The sequence below is a fragment of the Corvus kubaryi genome, unplaced genomic scaffold, assembly GCF_017639235.1.
Source record: "Corvus kubaryi isolate FWS band 111438036 unplaced genomic scaffold, C.kubaryi_AGA036_p1.0 37323, whole genome shotgun sequence".
NCBI classification, from domain to species: Eukaryota; Metazoa; Chordata; class Aves; order Passeriformes; family Corvidae; genus Corvus; species Corvus kubaryi.
The window spans coordinates 259,048-269,248 of record NW_024581102.1 but is presented as its reverse complement, the minus strand read 5'-3'; the positions used below and the strand labels follow the sequence as shown (position 1 = coordinate 269,248).

Genomic DNA, 10,201 nt, shown 5'->3' with positions numbered 1-10,201 from the left:
CCTCCGACACCTGTGCTCCAGAACCATTTATTGGGGGGACACCAAACACAAAGACAGGTGATAGGGGCTGCAGGGTCCACTCGGTACCCCGACAGCTCCGGGCAGCCCCAGCCCTGGAGCGGTGTGTAAGGCACACGGCTGGGCTGGGGGTACTGGACAACGTCCCGGCCTGGGGACAGGGACACTGCTCCAACATCTCCAGCCATGGTCCCAGAGCCCCCTGAAGGGGCAGCCCACCAGCATCACTGCAGAGACCCAACCGCCTGTTACTCGGCACTCCCCAGCTGTCTGTGGATGCCCCACCAGGGTTTGAGCCCCCTGACCGGGGGTGGCCAAGACCCTCATGCTGGGGGTATCAGAAGGAGGTTTCCTGCAGGGTGTAGGAGGGGGCACCAGCACTGCGGATGTAGCCCTGTCCTTCCTCCTCCCCCTGCCGGTCGGGGCCAGGGGGGATCAGGCCATTGGGCACCCCATTGCTCTTCTCCGTGGCATCCGTATGGCCAGGGGCCTGTGGGGACAGAGCGGGGAGCGGGCAGAGCACAGTGGGGGCAGCAGGGGCATGGGAGGGTACCCCCCATGTCCCCCTCCCCCCGGGATGCTGGGAGTCTGTCCCTCACCTGGGCAGGGTCACCTACCCCACAGCAGAACCACTGCCGGATTTTGGGGGGCAGGCAGCAGAGCAGCCATGGCAGTACAGGGGAGATGGTGCGGGGGTCCAGTGCCGCTGCCGGCGTGGGGCCTGGGGATATAGGGCCGTGAGTGGGGCAGGGGTATCACAATGGCCCCCCGCCACCCCACACTCACCAGTGAGCAGGCTGACCAGGACCCCCACCAGGATGACAGTGGTGGAGTTGTGGGCACTGTACCACATGTAGGACAGGCTGTAGAACCGCTGCAGCCCCGTGGGGCTGGGGGACACAGGGTCAGGGGGTGTGTGGGGCAGCACCTCCACACCCTGCACACCCTGTCCCTGAGCCCCCCATCCCACTCACCTTGGGGGTGCTGATGTGGGGGGCAGCAAGGTGGTAGCCAGGACAGTGCTGAGGTTGCCCACAGTGGGGAGCGCTGTGCTGTTGGCTGGGGGCACCCCCTTGGCCCCTCCTGTGCCGTGCAGGATGCTGCCGATGCCTACCCAGAAAGCCATGACCAGTCCAGCCAGCAGCCCCACGGCGGCTCCCTGGGACAGGGGACAAAGAAGGACACTGACCCCTGTCTGGACTCAGGGTGCCCCACACCTCCCCACCAACCCGCATGGGGCTGGGGGACACTGACAGGTCGGGGACACTCACTGTGGGGTTGGCGCAAGGGAAGAACATGCCAAGGCAGAAGAGCCCCAGGAGAGGACCCCCCACCATGCCGAAGATGCTGATGGCTGCCTGCGGGGACATGACCTTCAGCACCAGTCCCGTGCCCCTGGGGGTGCCAGAGCCGAGGGTCCCTCACCCCATTTGGGGTGCCAGAGCCAGGGGTCCTGCGGCCCCGTGCCTACCTGCAGCACAGGTCCCAGCATGGAGGACACATACGCCATCCCCAGGCATAGCAGCCCGTAACCGAGAGCTGGGGAGGGGAGTGGGGTGTCACGGTGGTGCTGGGGACCCCCCCACCATGCCAGCCCCGCAGCTGCTCCCCCCGGCCACCCCCTATCCACTCACCCAGCAGCTTGGAGACCAACGTGGCCCGCGACTCTGATAGCTCAGGGAAGTGCGGCCGTACCAGGTCCTCCATGGTCACCGTGGCCAGTGAGTTGAAGGCAGAGGAGATGGTGCTGGGGAGGAGAGGGAGCAGGAGGGGGCTCGGCCGGGACACCTGAACCACCGCCCCAGGGCTGCCCACTCACCTGAGGGAGCCACTGAAGAGGCAGGCGACAAAGAGCCCGGGCAGCCCCGGCAGGTCCCGCAGCACGTCCATCACGAAGAACAGCACCAGCTGTGGCAGGAGGTCAGTGCAGGGGCTGGGGCAGGAGGGGACAGGGGAGAGGGTCTTCACCCACCTGGTCAGAGGAGCTATGGGTGGGTGCCAGCGGGTGCTCCTGGTTATACACGAACATGACGAGGCCAGTGAGGCAGCTGAGGCAGAGCACAATCTGCTGGCAGGGGAACACGGCGTAGCAGGAGCTGTGGATGCCGTGTGGGTGTCAGACACGGGGAGTGGCAGGGGGGCCCATCCCGGCCACTGGGACCTCCAGTCCCAGCCCCACTCACAGCTTGGCCTCCCGTTCACTGCGGGCACTGAGGTAGCGCTGCACCTGCGCCTGGTTCACCCCATACAGCGACAGCATCATGAAGATCCCCCCCACAGCCAGAGACCAGAAGGTGTGACGTTCCAGGGGGTTGGGGTCCAGGCTGTGGGGAGGACCATGGGGGGGGGGGGGGCGATGGTGACAGGTCCTCACCGGCACCCCACACCCCATGGGAAAGAGAGTAACAGGGATGGACCACTACACCACACCAGGATCCCTCTCCCCCACCCAGCGTTCCCACAGCATGACAGGGGGGTCCCAGGAGATCACTCACTCAATGCCGGCGATCTTGCCCTCCTGCTCAGCCACACGCCAGACACGGGCCATGCCCCCCACCCGCCATGCGCCCACCACGATGACGGCAACCTGTCCTGCCAGCATCACCAGCGTCTGGAACACGTCTGTCCAGATGACGGCCTTCAGCCCACCCTGGGGACACACGGTGCCCGTCACCGCAGGATGACAGTGCTCACCCTGGCACGGCAGGGGCAAAGGGCACCTGCGGCAGCAGGGACTCACCAGCGTAGTGTAGAGTGTGCAGACAAGCCCCATGGTCAGCACCGCACTCCAGAGGTCAAAGCCCGTCACTGGAAGTGGCAGAGGCCATTAATGGGGTGAGGGGCAGCAGCCTCCTGGCATTGCCCCCCACCTGTCCTCATCATACCTGCGTTGAGGGCCAGTGCGGGGGCGTAGAGCACCACTCCCATGTAGATGACCTGCGGGGAGGGGAGAGCAGTGCTGAGCCATGCCCTAACCCCCAAACTCTGCACCTCCCACACGCCTAGCTCCACTCACCATTTGGAAGATGAAGGTGACAGTGCCCAAGACTCGCACTGTCTTGTTGAAGCGCAGCTCCAGGTACTGCAAGGAGAGAGGTCAGGGCACCTGACTGCAGGGTCCTCCGTTCTCCCCACAACCCCCTGCACTCCCTGCGTCCCCTCTGCTCACCTCATAGGTGCTGGTGATGCGCAGACGGTAGAAGACGGGAATGAAGATGTGTGCTGGGATGAGCAGACCCAGGAAATAGGAGCAGCCGAGGAACCAGTACTCGGTGCCGAAGCGGAAGATCTCAGCAGGCACGCCCAGGATGGCTACCGCTGACTGGAAGGAGGCCAGCAGGGACAGGGCGACGGGCAGGCAGCCCATGTCACGGTTGGCTAGCAGGAACTCCTGCACCGTGCGTTGCCGGTCGCCGGTCAGTGCATAGAACAGCCCGATGGCTGATGACAGCACCAGCAGCAGTGCGAAGATGCTGTAGTCGATGGCCGTGAACTCCATGGTGAGCGTGTCCCTGCGCCGCTGCCCTGCCGGTGCTGCTGCTGCCCAGCCACCTACGCCCTGCCGACCTCATGGGCACACCTGACCCCGGCAACACGTCCTGACCAGCATCAGCCTGGCGCTGGCAGCTGCAGGAGGGACGTGTCAGTGCTGCAGGGACCTTCGCTCGCTCTGTCTCAGCCTCAAGGACCCAGTGTGGGGAAAAAACAGCTGGACCCTCCTCCTCCTCCTCCTCCTCCCTCTGGGCTGGGCTTGGCCACGCCTGGGCCGCCCCACCTGCTCCACTGAAGGAAACTGGAGCGTCTTCAAAGAGCACAAAGACAATGGCTGCAAAAACAGTCGCACCCAGGCCCCCCGCAGCACCGGCAACCACCAGCCCCGGCAGAACTGGCCAAACCCAACACAGCTGCCTCCGGTGCAGGACAGCTCCAATCCCACCTGAGCCAAACCCAACACGACCACCCCTGGAGCAGGACAGCCTCGAGCCCAGCAGAGCCAGTCCCAGTGGAGCCAAATCCAACGCAGCTGCCCCACAGCAGGTCAGCCCCAATCCCACCTGAGCCAAACCCAACACGGCTACCCCCAGAGCTGAACAGCCTTGAGCCCTCAGTGCTGGTCCCACCCGAGCCAAACCCAACCTGGCCCAACCGCCCCAGCATTGCATGGCCCCACCAAACCCGGCAGCACCGGTCCCACCAGCACCAAAGTCAACCCAGCCCAACCACTCCAGCACCCCACAGCCCTGGCGGAACCGCCCCCAGTGCAAGAGCTTGGCCAAGCCCTTGGCGGGGAGCAGATCCCCTTAGAGCCCCGGGATGAGGACACCAGGGACATAACTACCCTGGCCCTCATGCCAGCCCAATGCTCTGGGGCCAGCAGGGCACAGCCAGCACTGGGGCAGTCGTTCCTGCAGCAGAATCGGCCCCACTGGCAGCCCCTAGCCCCGCAGGACACATGGACAGGGCTGGGGAGGGCATGGAGCCCAGTCTGCGCTGGAGAGGGGGGACCGGAGGAGCCCCACACTTTTGTCCCAGAGCATAGAAGCTGGGCAGGGTGACCCCCACACCACACAGCCCACATGGCCAGGGATGGACATAGGGGTAGAATGGACAGAGGGGAGCTGGCAGCCTCAGGGGTTCTGGGCATCAGCCAGGTGGAGCAGACCCCTGAGCATCCACCGGCTCTGGCACCCTGTGCTCTGCCCCTGCCCTGGCTCCAGCCGCTGTGGAACAGGAGGGGACAGCTGGGCAGATTGCTGCCCCTGCCTCCCCCGCCATGCAGAGGACTGCCGGGACCTGGGAGTGGCAGGTGCCACAGGGCCGCGGATACCCCGCCTTCCTGGCCTGCGAGGGGCTGCAGGCTGTGGGGGACCCTCTCTCCCAGCGGGGCAGAGTTAGGGGCACAGGGAGGACAAGTCTGGACTGGGGGTGGCAGGCAGGGAGTGGCACAGTGCCCGCCATGATCCCATCGTGATCCCTGGAGGAATGGTTGCCTGGGAAATGCTTGGTGGGATTAGGCTGAGCCCCTCCTGGCACCCCTGTCACGGCCTGCCTGGGCCTGCCTGCCGCAGGGCCGGGGGCGGCTGAGCTGGCGTGGGGTTCTGTGGCGTCGGCAGTGCCAGCAGTGTCTGGGTGGGGAATGGGGTGAGAGGGCAGTGTCTCTGCCACCACCAGGCCTGCTCTGTCCCTGACCAGGACATGGCTCCATGCACAGCCGCTCCCGGCCAGGGTCCAAGGTCACATTCCCCCACATTCCCCCATCCAGACTAAACATGGGAGGTTACACTGTGTTCCCAACGGGCACACAACAGCCCTAGCCTCCTGGATGGCCCCGGCCCAAGGCTCCCATGCCCCACAGGCCCCTCGGTGTCCTTGAGACTCTGCTGCCTCCAGCCCTGGTGTCCCCACATCCCCATCACCTGGTGATCCCAAGCCCTGGTGTCCCGGTCACTCCACTGAGGCCCTGCTGCCCTCTCACCCAGAGGTCACAGTATGTCCCCCACAAAACTCAGCAGCCCCAGCTCTGGGCCCCGCTCTCCCAGCCCTAGGGTGCCCCATGTCCCTGGCTGGTGAATCTGCTGCCCCTGTCCCTGGCGTCCTCAGCATGCCTTCCCCGGTGTCCCCGCTCCTCGTGCTCCCTCACACCCTTCCTTATCATCCCGTGTACTCTGACCCCGCTTGAGGCGCCGCTGCCCAGCGCTGTCACCGGTGCCCCAGACCCTGCTCCCCGTCCTCGGTGTCCCCGCTGTCCTCATCCCGGGGCTCTAAGGGGCTCTGCTCCCCGTCCCCGGTGTCCCCATCCCCGGGTTCTGCTCCCTGTCCCCGGTGCCCCCATCCCGGGGCTCTGCTCCCCGTCCCCGGTGTCCCCGCTCCCAGCCCCCGCTGCCTGCAGTGCACCAGGTCCCGGCGGCGGTGACCTTGTCGCGGCGGTCCTGGCGCAACACTCACCGGCCGCGGCGGCACTCACCCCATGTGCCGCCTGACAGCCGGGGCGCCTGGGGATGACGCAGAGCAGGCGGGGCGGCTCCTACGGCCTCTCCCGCTCGGCCGCCAGGTGCTGACGGCATCACCGCCGGTCCCGCGTTGGGCTGCGGCTGTCCCCGTCCCCGTCCCCGTTCTCCCATCCCCATCCCGGCCCCGTTCCGGGCCCCGCCGCGCTCCGCCGCCTCAGGCGGTCACCCCGCCCCGGCGCCCGCGCTGCGGGGGGCCCCTCCGTGGCCTCGCTCGGGTCCAGAGGGCGCCAGGCCCGTGGGGGGGAGGGGGGGACGGGCACGGACCTGCCCCGTCCGCTCGGGGCTCCCCGGTGGCGCGGGCGTGCCCGGGGCTGGCGGGGCTATGGGCGGGTGCGTGCTGCTGCTGCTGCTGCCGCTGCTGCCCCGGGCCACCCGCGGGGTCGCGGTGAGCAACGGAGAACAGGGCCGGGGTCACGGAAATGGGGGGCTCTGGTGGGCAGAGGATGTCACGGATCAGAGCTGCCGAGAGGTCAGGGAGTGCCCGGAACGGAGGTCCCGGGGGGGAAACCGAGGGTCAGTGAGTCCCCGATAGGGGCTGTCCCGAGGTCCGGGGTGCCCGGCTTGGAGGTGCCCGGGCGTCAGGGAAGTCGTGGTTGCCCTAAGGCCGAGGAGGTTGTTCTTTTCCGGGGAGCGGGTTCGGGGGGGTCCCGGGGCTCGGGGATGCTCGGGGATCGCGGGATGCACGGGAGTCCCGGGTGCCCCGGGTGTCGGTGCTGCCCATGACCCCTCGACCTCTGCAGGTGTGCGGGCTGTGCCCGGGGCCGCCGCGGAACGGCTCCATCGTGTCCCGGTTCTGTGAGTCCCGGGGCGACACTGAGAGCGACGGGCGCTGCTGCCGGGAGCGGGGCCTGTCCCCAGGGCGGCTTCTGGGGTACGGGGGGCCCGGGGGAGGACGGGGATGCAGGTGCTGGGGTCGAGTCTGGGGTGCTGGGGTGCTCGGGGGGTGGGGAGTGCTGGGATGGGTGTTTGGGTTCACAGCGGTGTCAGGGGAACGGCGGGGGTGGGGAATGCCTGGATGGAGCATCCTGGGTGGTGTGCGGGGGCGGCAGGTACAGGCAGGTACAGGCAGGGACCAGGATGGGTGCTGGGGGTCACAGGAGCATGAGGGGAAAGTGTAGGGGACAGGCATGCTGCTGTCTCCCCCAACCACTGTCCTTTCCCAGGCTGGACCTGAGCAACTGCTCCCTGCACAGTGTACCCCCGGGACTGGCCGAGGCCACCACTGCCATCATCCTGTGAGTTTCCTCGTGCCCCCTTTGGCCCTTGCAAGGAGATGGGCCGGGCTGGGAGAGGGGGTTGGGGCAGCTTTGGTGGGACATTCCCATGGGCCCAGGCCAGCACAGCCCTGCTCTGCTGGTCCCAGCACCCCAGTGGACAGCGGCTGCTCTCTGCCCTCGTGGCTGGCTGTAACAGTCCGCAGGGTCGGGACAAACGGAAACCACCCTCATTTTTAAAAGGGGAGCCCTGGGACCCATCTGTCCAGGCAACCTCACCCCTGTGCTCAGTGGGACCATGGGACAGATCCTTCTGGAGTTCTGTCATGGTGCACGTGTTCACAGGACAGCCCTCCAGCGGGGGCCTGTGCTGGCAGGTGAGACAGGAGCCACACGGTCACATCTTGGCTTTTGCCACAGTCCCACACAGTGTCCTTGTCCCCAGGTTGGAGAGATGGGAGTCAGGGAAGTAACTCATCTATACGGCCACATCCAGGGCACTGTCAGGGCTCAGTGTCCAAATGAGCCCAGTGAGCCATGGTGGCCCTCAGGGCACCATGACACCCCAGCTCATCAGTGTTTTTGTTAATGACCGAGTGGTCCCTCAAGCAGCTCTGCTGAGACCTTTGAGCCCTGGCTGTAGGGCTGCACCCCCAGGGCCTTGGGTGGGGGAGGTGGGTGCATGGGAACCGCCTGAGGCTTGGTGAGGTGCCGGGGGTACCCCTGGTGCCTGCCAGGCTGGGAGTGCCGAATGGGACTGAAGGTCCATGTGCTCGCAGGGACTTGACTGAGAACCCCCTGACAGCTCTCCCCAATGGCTCCTTCCTGGGCTTCATCCACCTGCAGAGCCTGTGAGTGCTGGGGGGAGTCAGGGGCTGGGGGGGGGGGGGGTCACTGTGGTGTCAGTGCTGAGCTCTGCCCCCAGCGCGGTGCCACTGGCACTGGAGTGTCCGGGTGGGAGTGACGCCTGGCAGGACGTGACAGTGGATGGGAGCAGCCGGCTGTGCCAGGAACAGAGGAACCCCTGCAACAGCTCTGTGGAACTCGGTATGGCGGGGGACTGTGACCCTGGCAGTGGGTACATGGGGCTGGCAGTGGGGTCTGGCCTTGGCCCCTGACCCCCTGCTCTGCTCTGCCAGCCTGGCCATGTCCTGAAAACTCTGTATGTGCCCCCGACGGCCCCGGCCTCGTCCAGTGCCTCTGTGACAATCCCTTCCATGGCTACAAGTGCCTGCGTGAGGTGAGTGCCTGTGGGACTGGACCTCTCTCTGGCTGTGCCCTGGCCAGATCAGCAGGGGCTGCAGGGAGCGGTGATGCTCACTCCCGGTCCCGGGCAGGGCACGTTCCCGATGCTTCTCTTCAGCGGAATCCTGGGCACTGCCACTGTGTCCCTGTCCCTGCTGCTGTGGGGCACCCAGCGGAGGAAGGCCAAGACCCCCTGAGCAGGGCAGGGGGCCGTGCCTGGGCTGGAGGCTCTGTGGCCTGGGCATCCTCAAGGCTGCTTGGGATCAATAAAACTGCAGGTCCTCGCTGTATGTCCTTCTAGTTCCTTCCTGGGGGAGGGGTGGGTGATTCAAAGGAATCTACTCCACAGCAAGGGACTGTAAAGTAAAGTGCTTTATTGACCCAGCGGGGGGAGCACACAGGGGTTAACACCTCCATATGCTTGTCCCCCATGTTCATCTTACAGAGGTTATTTATATGTTTACCAGTTCGGCTTCCTCCCTTTTTGTTAATTTATCTAAAAGTTATAATCATAAGGGGTTGGGGTCTTACATAACTTGTGGTTTCCTAATCTTAGGGTTACAAACTTGGCATGCTATTACTATCTAATACATTCATCACACACCTATTTTGCTAATACACAATTTTACTATTACACTCTTTATTGGTATATTAGTTATGCTTCATCTATAGTTGTGTATTGATTATTCTCTTATTACATTTTTCTACCCTTTGTGACAGTTCTTCTATTTGTCATTAAAACGGCAGTTAGGATGTGTCTTCCTTCTTGTCGCTTAGCCCACAGGGGCTAGGCCCCTGTTCTGCATAACAGCGGGTAGTCAGACACATTAGCTCGCATTCCATTCCCTTATCATCCTAGTCCACTCCGGTTTTGTTTTTCCAAGAGCAGTTAGCGTTAGACATAGCGTCTCCTATTCACTGATCATCATAGCCCCTTCCAGGGCTAGGATTCTTTTCTTGCAAAAGCAGTGGCAGTCAAGCATAGCAGCCAACACCCAGCTTTTATTAATCTATACTTGATACTAAGGTGCTTACGTTAAAGAAGTCCTGTGTTCCATGGGTACGCGGGGGCTCGGTGGAACCGACGGGAGGGGGGCCATACAAATTCTCCGCGCTGGGTGCGCGCCCAGGTCAAGGCGAAGGTGAGCAGTAGGAACGTCTACACTGGGACCTGCCCACCCACTGTGAGCTCTCCAGCCCCCAGAGGCAGCACTTGAGCGGGAACTGCCTCTGAGACCGCAGCTCTGAGAAGGAGGAAGTCCCAATTAATGCCAGAAGGAGCCGACTTGTATTATTCATAATAAATGCTCTGTTCTTGACCAACAAAATCAGGGGAGAGCGCGAACGCAGTCCCCCACTACCACAAATTATGCAGTCGAGTTTCCCGCATTTGGGGAAATCGCAGGGGTCAGCACACCCGGAGTGCAAGGGATGAGCCTCGCCCTGGGAAAACCACCTGCCTGATCATGGTGTCTCCCCTGCCAGGTAAGTATGAGATACCAACCCCGCCGCCCGCACGCCCCGCCCGCCGCACGCCCCCACAGCACACGGCCACCCCGACACCAGCCCCGCCCCGAACCGGCCCCGCGCTGCGCCGCGGCCCGCACGGCCCGGCCCGCGCAGCGCCCGCGGACGCGCGAGGGCAGCGGCGCCCGTGCGCGGGCTGTGTCCCGGCATGCCGCGCGGCGCTGCCTCATTTGCATGCACACGCCC

General features: G+C 64.6%; 2 protein-coding genes and 1 non-coding gene across 9 annotated transcripts; 1 reads left to right on the top strand and 2 right to left on the bottom strand.

Moving 5' to 3' along the window:
• Positions 1-11: 11 nt before the first annotated feature.
• On the bottom strand, positions 12-6,095 carry SLC5A6 (solute carrier family 5 member 6). 7 transcript variants are annotated; one of them, XM_042029445.1, is made up of 16 exons: positions 5,965-6,095; positions 3,188-3,820; positions 3,035-3,100; positions 2,904-2,955; positions 2,759-2,826; positions 2,514-2,668; positions 2,202-2,342; positions 1,991-2,114; positions 1,838-1,926; positions 1,653-1,765; positions 1,490-1,557; positions 1,290-1,376; positions 993-1,177; positions 805-908; positions 618-739; positions 12-508 (listed from the first exon to the last, which is right to left on the bottom strand). In XM_042029445.1, the coding sequence occupies exons 2-16, from the start codon at positions 3,515-3,517 to the stop codon at positions 356-358; spliced, it is 1,857 nt and encodes a 618-aa protein (XP_041885379.1). In that variant the 5' UTR covers positions 3,518-3,820; positions 5,965-6,095; the 3' UTR covers positions 12-355. The 7 variants fall into 7 exon arrangements, with proteins under 7 accessions (XP_041885379.1, XP_041885380.1, XP_041885381.1 ...); XM_042029446.1 differs by having other exon boundaries at positions 3,188-3,645; XM_042029447.1 differs by having other exon boundaries at positions 3,188-3,645; positions 5,984-6,095.
• ATRAID (all-trans retinoic acid induced differentiation factor) lies at positions 6,078-8,778 on the top strand. The gene is made up of 7 exons (XM_042029456.1): positions 6,078-6,498; positions 6,770-6,900; positions 7,193-7,264; positions 8,023-8,094; positions 8,169-8,290; positions 8,383-8,483; positions 8,581-8,778. The coding sequence occupies exons 1-7, from the start codon at positions 6,352-6,354 to the stop codon at positions 8,683-8,685; spliced, it is 750 nt and encodes a 249-aa protein (XP_041885390.1). The 5' UTR covers positions 6,078-6,351; the 3' UTR covers positions 8,686-8,778.
• Positions 8,779-9,817: 1,039 nt separating this feature from the next.
• LOC121665386 lies at positions 9,818-9,981 on the bottom strand. The gene has a single exon (XR_006016348.1). It is a non-coding gene; the product is annotated as a U1 spliceosomal RNA (small nuclear RNA).
• Between the last annotated feature and the right edge of the window lie 220 nt (positions 9,982-10,201).